This window comes from Candoia aspera, chromosome 7 (assembly GCF_035149785.1).
Source record: "Candoia aspera isolate rCanAsp1 chromosome 7, rCanAsp1.hap2, whole genome shotgun sequence".
NCBI classification, from domain to species: domain Eukaryota; kingdom Metazoa; phylum Chordata; class Lepidosauria; order Squamata; family Boidae; genus Candoia; species Candoia aspera.
This window is the reverse complement of record NC_086159.1, coordinates 28,208,183-28,221,966: the sequence shown is the minus strand read 5'-3', so window position 1 is coordinate 28,221,966 and position 13,784 is coordinate 28,208,183. Positions and strand designations below refer to the sequence as shown.

Below are 13,784 nucleotides of genomic sequence, written 5' to 3'. Positions count from 1 at the left end.
AAATTTTCAGAAGATATGATGTGGTTCTTAAAATATCAGTAGGATAGGCAAGGAAAGGAATCAAAGGAATCAAATCTTACTTTGATAAAGTACTTGGCATAGCTATCCTCCTTGGTTGAAAAATGATATAAGTCTGCCATATACTCATCCTAGAAAAGTATTGGGAAGTATTATACTTTGATACAGTCACAAAGAGTTAAACATAAAAATCCATCATTATATCGCCTTGTCATACATTCATTACAGCATCAACAAGCTCCTCATAGAGCAGACTTAATATGTGTGGTATACTTCCAGAATGTAGCTGCATGGATCTCAGGATGCATGTGTGCAACTAATGGGAGCCAACAAATTCTTATGCTTCCCATTGGTAGCTGCTATAGGATCCATGGTGACTTTCTAACCTAGAATAATGTGATGCAGGAGTTTTGGAATGATCTTAGTCTAGCACTCAGGTAGGTTTTGGGGTGACAATCACATCAAACTAATTTGGCATTTTGACCTCATTTGTGGAAACTATCCAACACACAATAGAATTGATTGTAGAGACTGATTATACCACTAGAAAATCTAAACACAGTTAATCTGGTGAACTCTGTGACAGTCTGCATCAACACTCCATTCTTTCCATTATACTTTTTAATTATTTCTCAGCCCTCCTCTATTTGATGAATTTCTTAGACAACATGTTTCTTTTTTCCAGAACTGAAGAGGGACAAAAATAAATCAATAAATTCCTGATCAAGCTGTTTCCATGTATAAGTACCTTACTCTGCTCAACCCTCCTCTTCATCTCTTCCTCTTCCTCCTTCAGATTCTCCAACTTTAAGGCAGCTGATGAGGCTGCTGAAGTTGTGACAGCGCTGGTGCTGTTACTGGAATTCTTGGCAGCTTGGTTTAGGCTGCAAATTAAAAAAAAGAGCCAGGTAGATTGGCGGTATTTCAAAATTAGGGAATAGGATATTATGTTTGATTATATGTCTGTTATAGAAAGCTTTCTTAATAATCAGGTCTGAGCTGTTATTCTTACACGTGAGGCCCTGGGACTGGCACACCATATGCAAGCACCCACACAATGCTATGTTTCTTGTGGTGTGGGAAGCCCAAACTATTTTAATAGCAGTTTGTGTAGTGTAATGCTTAGAGTGTTGGAATAGGACTAGGGAGGCTTGAGTTCAAATCTTGGCTCATTCATAAAGCTTACTGCATTGGTGAACAACCTATAATATGCAGCTTATTTATTCTCCAGAGCCAGGCAATTTCATGCAATCTAAATTTAGGGTAAATCACCAAATTTGGGTGGTACAATTTTTGTAGGCCCTTTTTAAAATAAAATAAAAGTAAGGGGTAGAAGCTCAACATACCTATATATTCTTTAATTTCTCAGACATAAAACAAGCCAAGAATTTCAGTCCCACCTCTTCCAGTAACATCACTATCACATCCTTGTGACACTTGGATAGAAACGCTAATCCCAAAAATCTTGCTCACCCCTACCTTACTGAGTGGCTTTGGGTTGATTGCTTTCTTTAGTCTAACTTACTTCACACTGTTGTTGTGAGGATAAAATGGGAGATGGGAAGAAATCTGTATGCTACTTTTAATTACTTAGAAATAAGGCAGGATAAAAACGAGTTAGGACTGGGATGCTTAGAGATTCCTTCAACACATATGAACATAACATTGTTCCTAGTCAAGCCATCAAGCTGGCAACCACTCTTCTTTTTTAGCCTTTGGCATGGCTTGGATGTCGTAAGAGCATTATGGGCATTGCTGGACAGTCACGTTTTTTTTAACTGCACGTGGTAATATAGTAACTGGAGTGTGAACTATATTTATCTATAGAGGGAAAGTTGCAGCTAGTCAGTATTATTTCTAATGCCTCAGTATTATGTTATTATCTGAATAATTCCTTAGTTCATCCCAATGCAGTGATTAGAGCAGGTCACAATTAAGTAGGAGAGTGAGTGTGTTTTATACCATTCACATTACAATATCTATATGTACACCTGTACAATTCTTATGTCCCAAAATACATGTATCTACTTGAACACAAAGATGAAAATGTTGCGGTGGAAGGTCTCTCCATAAAAAATAATTTGGTGATTGAGAAACCTGAAAGAAGAACAATGATACAGTCTCTGTCACTCTCTGTCATGTATGTGTGTATATACCCTTGCCCCTTTAGGGGCACTGCTTTGCACTGACAGCGGACTCTTGGAAATGCCATAAATAACATCACTTTTTCCTGGGATACTTGAAAGGGGCAGTACACACGAATCTAAACCTTAGAGCAGTGTTTCTCAACCGTGGCAACTTTAAGATGTGTAGATTTGCTGGCTGTGGAATTCTGGGAGTTGAAGTCCACACATCTTAAAGTTGCCAAGGTTGAGAAACACTGTATTAAAGGCGTGAGGAAGTTTTGAAGGACTGAAGCACTGTGCTAAAATGTGTTTTGTTCAAAGATAACTTCTTTCAGTTGTCAGGGATTGCAATATATCATAAGCTCTAAACCATCATTTAGAAACCACTGTGGCTGGTTCGCACAAACCCTAAGCCCAAAATCAAAGTACATTATAGTTCAGCATGATGTTAAATTAGTCAGTGCTTGAAGGCTTTGGATAGCAGAGGACTTGTTGCCAAGGTGATTTTATCGAAAACACAACCAGCCTCTGACAGAGCATGAGCTGCATCTTAAGAGACTTTTCCCCACCATTCCTTTTCAAAGGTTTAATTAAGCCCTCCCCATTTTTCCATTTCATTCCTATTCCCCCAGTACCGGCTCTTGATGGTGTTCCAGTCCAGAATAAGTTTCTGAAGATTCTTTTTGTGTTTCAGGATGATAGGCAGCTCCTCCTAGAAGAGGTTGGGATGAAGGAATCAGGTACTAATTGAAGAAAAGATCTGTAACTCAGAGTTTAACTGTGGAGTTCTTGGTGGGGATGGTGCTTACGGGAGCCAATGATAGTATGAACAGGCCCAACTCCTTCTGTGGAGTCCTTGGTGCTCTCTGAGCTTGGTTGTTTTCTTGCAAATGTTTCATTGTTCAGTCGGGCAATGAAATGTCTATAAGAAAACAACCAAGCTCAAAGAGCACCAAGGACTCCACAGAAGGAATTGGGCCTGTTCATACTATCATCGGCTCCCATAAGCAACATCCCCATTAGTAAGTTTTAACTAGTAACTTTTTAGTGTTCTTTAGATACATCCAGATATAATAATAATAATAATAACAACAACAACAACAACAACCAGCTTTATATCACTTCAGTGATGGCTAGATGGCACTAGAAAATGCTTTAAGTGACCAGTGAGGAAATGCCATTAATTTAAGGTCCAGTTTGTTTGTAATCCATGCAAAACAATAGCTTATTTCTTGTGTTTCCGGGATTTCTGTCCATTCCATTATTTTTCTGGCTTTAATATTATGGTGGCCCTTGTAAGGGCACTATATGAGAATTTGCACTGTGGACAGGTTTGTTATTTGTTCGTTAGATTAATATCCCACCTTTCCTCCAGGAGGTCAAGGGAGGCTACATATTACTCCTTCCATTTTTTCCTACAACCATTCCATGAAGTATGTTGAGTTGAGAGACAGTGATTGGTATAGAGGCATTCAGTGAGCTTCCAGTGACTGGGGGTGGGTTTGGCTTTGCCTGGGCCTAGGCTGGCATTTTACCTATTGTACTTTTGTTACACTTGAACAGCAGAAGCAGTTTAGTGGTCTTTCTTCTGGTACCCTGACAAGAAATGCCTGTTTCCTGATTTTGTTCAAGTTAGAAAGTCAAGCATGACAAAAAAGTTATTTCCAATGCACACTGACACTTAACTACAGTTGTGAGCAACCTTACAACATCTGAACAACCTTTTAACTTTGTTCTTTCTTGTAAATGCACATTACAGCCAAAGTTCCCATAGCTCCGAAATTACAGCAGTTTTGCCCGTTTGTTAGGAAGGAACTACATGGCTGGGTTCATGGAACATTCTACCATCCATCATTTAATCATAGTTTACTGAATAAACTGCTGTGTGGCTGAACAAATCGTGATAATGCTGGGGTTAAGTAAAATAGAAATAGGACTGAAGAGAAAAGAGATTAAAGATTATGCTGGTCTATGATCGTAATAAAGATTTGATTTGATCAGAGATTGAAGATACCTCACTCAGTTTATTCAGGGGTTGTAGGACATCTCGTTCAAGGGTAATTTCAAACTCTGCAAGGATCCTGGCCAGCGTGCTTTGAATGCAGCAGCTCATTTCTAGAGCTTTCCTGGAAGCAAAGAAGAAAGAAAGAGTTGAAAACCTGACTTGGAGTATCAATCTACCAGAAGACCTCTGGCTACCAACATACAGTACAGTTTTTTCTTCTTTTGCTTCCACAGTCCTGATTTGGATCCCCCTACAGTGTTTTTTCCCAAACAACAAGCAATAGCACTTTTCTCTAACCCAGCACTTTCTAGATGTGTTGTACTGCAAGTCATGTGCTGGAATTGAGGGCACCAAATTGGAAAACAAAAACAAAAACAATTTGTTTCAATTAGTTTGCAACAAAATCTAACCTCTGCAATTAGTAATAGGTAAAGGTAAAGGTTTCCCTTGACATTAAGTCCAGTCGTGTCCGACTCTAGGGGGCGGTGCTCATCTCCGTTTCAAAGCCGAAGAGCCGGCGTTTGTCCGTAGACACTTCTGTGGTCATGTGGCCAGCATGACTACACGAAACGCCGTTACCTGCCCGCCAAAGCGGTACCTATTAATCTACTCACATTGGCATGTTTTCAAACTGCTAGGTTGGCAGGAGCTGGGACTAGCAACGGGAGCTCACCCCGTCACGCGGATTCGAACCGCCGACCTTCCGATCGGCAAGCTCAGCAGCTCAGCAGTTTAACCCACAGCACCACCGTGTCCCTTGCAATTAGTAATAGGTGTACTTTAATTTATTTGATATGTATCCCATCTTTTTGCCCAGAGGGCATATAAGGCCACTAAAAGTAAAAATAAGCAGTTTAAAAATCTGGTTAAAAAGGGTGAAATCACAATTAACTCATTCCAACTGGAAATGATAAAGGGTGGAGGCCTGAGAACAATTTCCAAATACTCTCCAGAATGTGGAATTATGATGCTTCGAGATATAAAATTCTAAACAGACAGTTTTATGAAGCCAGCAGCTCCTTTCCAAAAATTCCTTTTCTAAATAATATGTTTGTTGAGTGGCAGACATATGTACCTGATACCTGATAACCCCGAAAGACTGCACTGCAGTTTCAGGTTGGCCAAATAGTCATCTTGACTCAGCTTCAGTTGATAACAATAATGCAACACCCATATATTACTTGTGGGACCTCCTGTAAGAGATACTTTGGTTTTTGTGGTTTGGTTTGACTGTTTGTTGTTTATTCGTTTAGTCGCTACCTACTCTTCGTGACTTCATGGACCAGCCCACGCCAGAGATTCCTGTCGGTCGTCAACACCCCCAGCTCCCCCAGGGACGAGTCCGTCACCTCTAGAATATCATCCATCTATCTTGCCCTTGGTCGGCCCCTCTTCCTTTTGCCTTCCACTCTCCTTAGCATCAACAACTTTTCCAGGCTGTCCTGTCTTCTCATTATGTGGCCAAAGTATTTCAGTATTGTCTTTAATACCATTCCCTCAAGGGAGCAGTCTGGCTTTATTTCCTGGAGGATGGACTGGTTTGATCTTCTTGCAGTCCAAGACACTCTCAGAATTTTCCTCCAACACCACAGTTCAAAAGCATCAATCTTCCTTCTCTCAGCCTTCCTTATGGTCCAGCTCTCGCAGCCATATGTTACTATGGGGAACACCATTGCTTTAACTATGTGGACCTTTGTTGTCACTGTGATGTCTCTGCTCTTAACTATTTTATCGAGATTTGTCATTGCTCTTCTCCCAAGGATGAAGCGTCTTCTGATTTCCTGACTGCAGTCAGCATCTGCAGTAATCTTTGCACCTAGAAATACAAAGTCTTTCACTGCTTCTACATTTTCTCCCTCTATTTGCCAGTTATCAATCAAGCTGGTTGCCATAATCTTGGTTTTTTTGAGGTTTAGCTGCAAGCCAGCTTTTGCACTTTCTTCTTTCACTTTCATCATAAGGCTCCTCAGTTCCTCTTCGCTTTCAGCCATCAAAGTGGTATCATCTGCATATCTGAGATTGTTAATGTTTCTTCCAGCGATTTTAACTCCAGCCTTGGATTCCTCAAGCCCAGCATGTCGCATGATGTGTTCTGCATACAAGTTGAATAGGTAGGGTGAGAGTATACAGCCCTGCCGTACTCCTTTCCCAACCTTAAACCAGTCCGTTGTTCTGTGGTCTGTTCTTACTGTTGCTACTTGGTCGTTATACAGATTCTTCAGGAGGCAGACAAGATGACTTGGTATCCCCATACCACTAAGAACTTGCCACAATTTGTTATGGTCCACACAGTCAAAGGCTTTAGAATAGTCAATAAAACAGAAATAGATGTTTTTCTGAAACTCCCTGGCTTTTTCCATTATCCAGCGGATATTGGCAATTGGGTCCCTAGTTCCTCTGCCTTTTCTAAACCCAGCTTGTGCATCTGGCAATTCTCGCTCCATGAATTGCTGAAGTCTACCTTGCAGGATCTTGAGCATTACCTTATTGGCATGTGAAATGAGTGCCACTGTTCGATAGTTCGAACATTCTTTAGTGTTTCCCTTTTTTGGTATGGGGATATAAGTTGATTTTTTCCAGTCTGATGGCCATTGTGTTTTCCAAATTTGCTGGCATTTAGCATGCATTACCTTGACAGCATCACCTTGCAAGATTTTGAACAGTTCAGCTGGGATGCCGTCATCTCCTGCTGCCTTGTTATTAGCAATGCTTCTTAAGGCCCATTCAACCTCACTCTTCAGGATGTCTGGCTCTAGCTCACTGACCACACCGTCAAAGCTATCCCCGATATTGTTATCCTTTCTATACAGGTCTTCTGTATATTCTTGCCACCTTTTCTTGATCTCTTCTTCTTCTGTTAGGCCTTGCCATCTTTGTTTTTGACCATGCCCATTTTTGCCCGGAATTTACCTCCGATGTTTCTAATTTTCTGGAAGAGGTCTTTTGTCCTTCCTATTCTATTGTCTTCTTCCACTTCCGCGCATTGCTTGTTTAAAAATAATTCCTTATCTCTTCTGGCTAACCTCTGGAAATTTGCATTTAATTGGGCATATCTCCCTCTATCACTGTCGCCTTTTGCTTTCCTTCTTTCTTGGGCTACTTCTAGTGTCTCAGCAGACAGCCATTTTGCCTTCTTGGTTTTCTCTTTCTTTGGGATGTATTTTGTTGCCGCCTCCTGAACAATGTTGCGAACTTCTGTCCAGAGTTCTTCCGGAACCCTATCTACTAAGTCCAGTCCCTTAAATCTATTCTTCACCTCCACTGCATATTCCTTAGAAATATTAGTGAGCTCATATCTAGCTGATCTGTGGGTCTTCCCTAATCTCTTTAGTCTGATCCTAAATTGTGCAAGAAGAAGTTCGTGATCTGAACTACAGTCAGCTCCAGGTCTTGTTTTTACCGACTGTACAGATGTCCGCCACCTTTGGCTGCAAAGGATGTAGTCCATCTGATTTCGGTGTTGTCCATCTGGTGAAGTCCATGTATAAAGCCATCTCTTAGGTTGCTGGAAGAGAGTGTTTGTTATGCAGAGTGAGTTGTCTTGGCAAAATTCTATCAGCCTATGTCCTGCTTCGTTTTGTTCTCCCAGGCCATGCCTACCTGTAATTCCAGGTGTCATTTGACTGCCCACCTTAGCATTCCAGTCTCCTGTGATGAAAATAACATCTCTTTTAGGCCTGTTGTCCAGTAGGTGCTGCAGATCCTCATAGAACTGCTCTACTTCAGCTTCTTCAGCATCTGTGGTTGGGGTGTATATTTGGATCACTGTGATGCTAGATGGCTTGCCCTGAATTGTAATTGAGATCATTCTATCATTTTTTGGATTGTATCCAAACACTGCTTTAGCCACTTTACTATTAATTAGGAAGGCTACTCCATTTCTTCTGTGGTCCTCTTGTCCACAGTAGTAGATCTGGTGGTCATTTGATGTGAAGTGGCCCATTCCAGTCCATTTCAGTTCACTGACGCCCAAAATGTCGATCTTTAATCTTGACATCTCACCAATAACCACATCCAATTTGCCCTGGCTCATAGATCTTACATTCCAGGTTCCAATGCTCTGTTGATCCTTAGAACATCGGATTCGCCATTCACCACCAGCACCGTCGGCCGCTAGCCGTCCTTTCGGCTTTGAGCTAGCTGCGTCATCACGTCTGGGGCTAGTTGAACTCATCCTCTGTTCCTCCCCAGTAGCATTTTGACCATCTTCCGACCCGGGGGTCTCATCTTCCGATGGTATACTGACATATCTCTGGTTGTCCTGATCCATTGAGTTTTCATGGCAAGAATACTGGGGTGGGTTGCCATTACCTTCCCCAGGGATCGCATTTAGTCTGACCTCTCTGTCATGACCTTCCCGCCTTGGGTGGCCCTTCATGGTTTAGCTCATGGCATCATTGAGGTGCTCAAGCTCCAGCACAAGGTAACGATCCTTTGCTGAAGGGTTTGACTGTTACTTAAAAAAAAACAACCCTGCCCTTTGTGACACTGCATAGAGGAAACCAAGGGAATGGCAGCAGAACTAATAGTGTCTGTTAAGTGTTGAGCATAGAATTTAAGGCTGCACTAGCAGGTTTGCACTTGTGCGATGAGGCTTTCTCTTCTTTAGGTCTCTCCTATGCGTTCTTACAGTCTGCTTCAGAAGAATGATATTTCTCTGAAACAGATTTGAAGGGTTGAGCAAGCACCTGCAAGAGGCAAGGGAAATGGCCTCCCTCCCATTCAACAACCAGAAATGGCTTCTGCTAACAGAAGTGTAAGTGCCAGTTTGGTGTTGTGGTTAAGGCAGTGGGCTAGAAACCGGAAGACTGTGAGTTCTAGTCCTGCCTTAGGCATGAAGCCAGCTGGGTGACCTTGGGCCAGTCACTCTCTCTCAGCCTTAGGAAGCAGGCAATGGCAAGCCACTTCTGAAATCTAGCCAAGAAAACTGTAGTCACCAGTTCAAAACTGACTTGAAAGCACCAAAAAAAAAAAAAAAAAGCCCACCACAGAAGTGCACCCCTGGATTTCGCACTCTGTTTCTGCTGTTTTCTTCTGCACCTTCCTTCTATTGCTGTGCAGAAAGCTACCCCAGAAAGTATAGAGTCCAATGCGGATTTCATAGCTGGTACGCTTCTTAAAGTACATGGCCAACAGAAAAAGCATGTGGTGGAAAACAACTGGCAAGGCAAACAGAGGAGCCTCAACTTGCCCTCTACTTCTGTGCAAGAGAATGTCAAGGTTAATATTAATTACACTGTTGCTGGAAAGGATACTGCACCAGGAAAACAATGTTTTAATGTCTAAAAAACAAACAAAACCAGTTCAGTCAGGATAGTCCTGCAAAGGACATTTCCAAATTGAGAAAGAAAATGCAAAACACAGAGGGGGTAAATTTTATAGGAGCCTCAGAGATAACAAGCTAGAATAGATGTTCCTCAGTTATGAAGAACACTGTGTGGTCCTTCACTCATAAAATGTAGGAATTCTTACCCAAGACTGGAATCCATATCTAATTCCTTAAAACTTTCAGCCATGGTGATTGATAAGGCCATCAAAGGTAACCTTTTCTGTAGAAAAAAAACACAAGAGAAAATAAGAAGAGACCATGAATAGACAAGGAGAAGACTTACCATCCTTCAAACCAATACCAGCTAACAGCTAATATTTATAGTTATAAAATCTCAGGTTTCTTGCCTACATTATGGGTTCTTATGAGCATATGACTTTCCTCTGTTCCTTCCCTATTGACCTAACAGGTAATAACTGAAGAGAGAGTTGATTTGCTCCCCACCAACACCTTATCTTAAATGATTTTTTGGCAATGGTACTTCATTGAATCCTGAGTCTGTGGGCAGTATATGTGCATATACTGGATATACTTCCTAGTTTGTGAAATGTGGGCAAGAGTATGTTGGTTTTCAGACAATGTCTAAATTAAGGGTCCTACCTTGCATAGAATGGTGGGAACACACATGGGTTAAAACCAAGCTTCAGTTTCTCTTGTGCCATCTGGCCAAAATATGCCCAAATTGATATGTACTGTCCTTACTTTTAGCAGAGAATGCTGCATGTGGTACAGATGTGATTGAGTTTGGTAACCAAGTTTATAGCTTATATAATTTACTAAAAATTATTGTGTGAAAGTTCAATTGACCAAACCCATGATGGGTGGTAGGGATAAATTGGCCTATCTGCTGATGACCATGGCATACAGAAGATTATAATTTGGGATGCAAAAGAGTAAATAGTAAGGTGTATGAGTTAATGAAATGAAAGAAAGAAAAATAGGTATGTTGTGTATCTGTAAAATTAACAGAAAGGGAAAGGATGTAGTCGTTCTGAATGCAGACAGCCTAATCTTGTGAAGTCGATGCAGGAAATTGAAGGTATATATCTTTTCATTCATAATTAAAGGCCAAGATACATGTCAGAAAGTATGCATAAGTGTCATTTATGTTGCTGTAGTTGCACAAAAAGTAATAGTTCAGAGGTTGGTGATAGTTGCATGTTATACTCCAGTGAATGGTGATAATGGAAGAACCAGTGATAAGTTTTGGCAAAAAATTATGTAACATTCTAAATGAATGTTGTCCAAGGGGGCAAAATATTCTGTTAAGTGACTTCAGTAGTACAGAAAAGAAAAGGATGAAAATGTGATTGGGCCACTGAAGGCCCAAGAATGAATCGGTATGGTGCCTGGTGAGTCTCTGCTTAGAAAAGATGCTTTTTGGTGGTTAAATATATTTATGAATAAATATATAAGGAATATTGGGATGACATTAGACATCGGTCGGGGATGTGAATATACTGTATGTGTACCTTCGTATGCAGATTTGTTGTTGTCTGAGAACCTCAATTATATTTAGTAAATGCTAAACAGATTGCATGCAATGATGAATATGGATCTGAAAATTAATACTTCAAAGACCAAGGTAGTTGTGTTTGACAGTGAAAACTGAGTGAAAGATTGTACATCATACATACATGGTGAAAAACTACAGCAAACAGATGAATTTGTGTACCTTGGTAGAATTGTTATTAAAGATGAGAAATCAAATGGAGAAATTTTATGAAGTACAAATACTGGTAGAAAGGTAACAGATAGTATGTGGTCTTTTGTGGGGAATGAACGTTTGTCAAACAAAGCAAAAACATCTTTGTACATGAACATGTATCTGCATGCTTTGTTATAGAGCACTGAGAGTTGCAGATACCAGGAGAAACAAAAGTTGAACGCAGTGGGAATGGGGTAGTTAAGAATTGTGTGGGGTAAAAGAAGAAGAGGTGTAGTCAGAAATGGACAGGTGATGAAAGAATGTTGACTGAATGCCAAAGTGAGTGACCAAGAAAAGTAAACTGAGATGATGTGGTCATATACAAAGAATGAATGATGACTGACTCGCAAAACAAATATATGATGGAGGAATGAATGAGCTGAGAGGAAGAGGAAGACCAAGGCTTTTTTTCTAAAAAAATATTGAGAAGTTTAAAGAACAAAAAGTAATACATGAAGCCATGTGTGGATAGGGGGGAAACAAGGATACTTTGCAAGGACCGAAAGGTATGGAGAGGTGTAATGAATTGTGTTGGTGTAAACTAGATTTAGCTATGTTCCAAACCTGTCTCTTTAATTTCTTTGGCTTATTATTTATTACTCCTTTTCTGAATGGTACATAGTATTGTTCACCCCAAAAGGGAACAGAGTGAGAGGTATAGAGGTTAGCTATGATGGAGGTACAGTAGCTCTTTATTTATTTATTTATTTATTTATTTATCCATCCCACCTTTATTATTTTTATAAATAACTCAAGGTGGTGAACATACGTAATACTCCTTCCTCCTCCTATTTTCCCCACAACAACTGTATAATAACTGTATAATAACTGTATGAACATAACAGAGCTAGTAGCCTTTTCTTTAAATCATAATTATGTTGGCTTCCTCTACTCCCATACATATTAAAAAATAATAAAATAGGTTACGCAGGAAATCACATGCTTTGGCATAACTGTTTTAAAGTTCAAGATTATTTTCTTAAAATATTGTTGATGGTTGTAAAGGTAAGGAACACAGTTAAAAATACAATGGATTTTAAGATAGATAGTTGTTGGCTCTACTGTGGCCCAATTTATACCTTATTCTAAAGTCTGTATGGCAAATGTGCCCATGTTCTCCCACTGGCTGCACCCATGAGGGGGCGCATGCTTCTAAAAAGTGTCCTTAGCTTGACTAGTTGAACTTGGTGATTAGTATTCTGGATTTACTGCATATATACTCAGAAGCTAGAGACTTAAGACATGAACAAACTGAAACTGATTCATTACTGCATCCTCTGGTTTCTTCTGGCTAGAAAAAGAAAAAAGATGAAAAAATCCTTTCTAAAGGATATGAAGTACAAAAGTATTACTGATCTGAAGTAGACTAGTAATTAATTAAAGTAATCAAAGAGTTATAAAGCTTGATTAATGAATTTGCTTGATGTTTTACAATTTTCATTTGCATTTTACCATTCCTCAGAGGAATGCAGGTAGCTTCTATTGTTATTCTCCTATTTTTTAAATCTTCAGTTCTGTATATGTTAGTCTGAAAAAGAGTGATTAGGTAGTGTCCTGCCTGCCTGCCTGCCTGCCTGCCTTCCTTCCTTCCTTTTTACACAAAAGAAGCAAAAATGGAATGCTAAATAAAAACAACAAATAAGACATTTGAATTTTGCCTCTATTTAGCTTCAATATGTAGCAGATTATAATATGCATGGATATAAATAAATAAATAAATAAATAAATAAATAGTATGGATATAAATAAAAAGATCATATAATCCACTTATGTTTCTCCTTGGGCAAGATCCAAGATTTCTGTTCAATGTCATATTCCCTCATATACTGAATATGTTAATCTTCAGGACACCTTCCCTCATTCTTCGTTTGATATCTTAGAATGGACTTTGCACACCAATAGATAAATTAAAGTATGGTTTCCATAACTTTTAGCCAATATGCCCAGCGATAACACTGGCTGAAGATTATGGGAGTTCAGTTCAATATATCCAGTGGATGTCAGATACTAGAAGACTATCTTAAGAGTCTCTCTACCTGCAAGGACAGAGGAACTCAAATCTCCCCAATTCTAACATAAATGCCACGGATGGAACCGTGGGCCAAGTTTCATACTAGAGGAGACTTAAATTCCCGTTTCTTTGCTCTCCTCAAAAGCATCTTGTATAGTGATCTATACAGGAGCTATAGAAAAGCAAAGCAAGGGATCAAACTCTGCATTACAGTCCAGATCAGCACCCAAAGCAGCACCCATAGAGGGGAAACGTTTATAGGCACAAATTATACCCACTGTGTTTTTTTTCTGTGTCGAGTAGACTCAGGGAAAGGTGAGGCGTGGGGAGGAAGTGTGTTGCAGAAAGGGGAATTAGTACGAGGCACCGAAAAAAGTGCTTCCCATAATGTGGACTAAGATCCAGAAAGAACCACAAGAAAGGAAGGAAAGTGAGACTTACCACCCGCTTGTCCAGGTCTGCCCCGTATTGCCCCTGGAGGCAAGCCACAAGCCTCTTATGCACATTGTGTGCTGCCCGTTTGACTGGTTCAATTCTCTGTTCAGTCTAAAAAAGAAAATGGAACAGTTAGGTGAGGAGAAATAAGG

General features: G+C 40.0%; 1 protein-coding gene across 1 annotated transcript in view; it reads right to left on the bottom strand.

Moving 5' to 3' along the window:
* The window catches only part of SH3BP1 (SH3 domain binding protein 1), a 42,797-nt gene that overhangs the window by 18,602 nt on the left and 10,411 nt on the right, over positions 1-13,784 (bottom strand). The window contains exons 3-8 of the mRNA XM_063309317.1: positions 13,639-13,743; positions 9,622-9,698; positions 4,159-4,270; positions 2,780-2,856; positions 767-902; positions 81-149 (exon numbers count right to left, since the gene is read on the bottom strand). Of these exons, the coding sequence (XP_063165387.1) occupies positions 81-149; positions 767-902; positions 2,780-2,856; positions 4,159-4,270; positions 9,622-9,698; positions 13,639-13,743 (576 nt within the window). The remainder of the gene's footprint in view (positions 1-80; positions 150-766; positions 903-2,779; positions 2,857-4,158; positions 4,271-9,621; positions 9,699-13,638; positions 13,744-13,784) is intronic.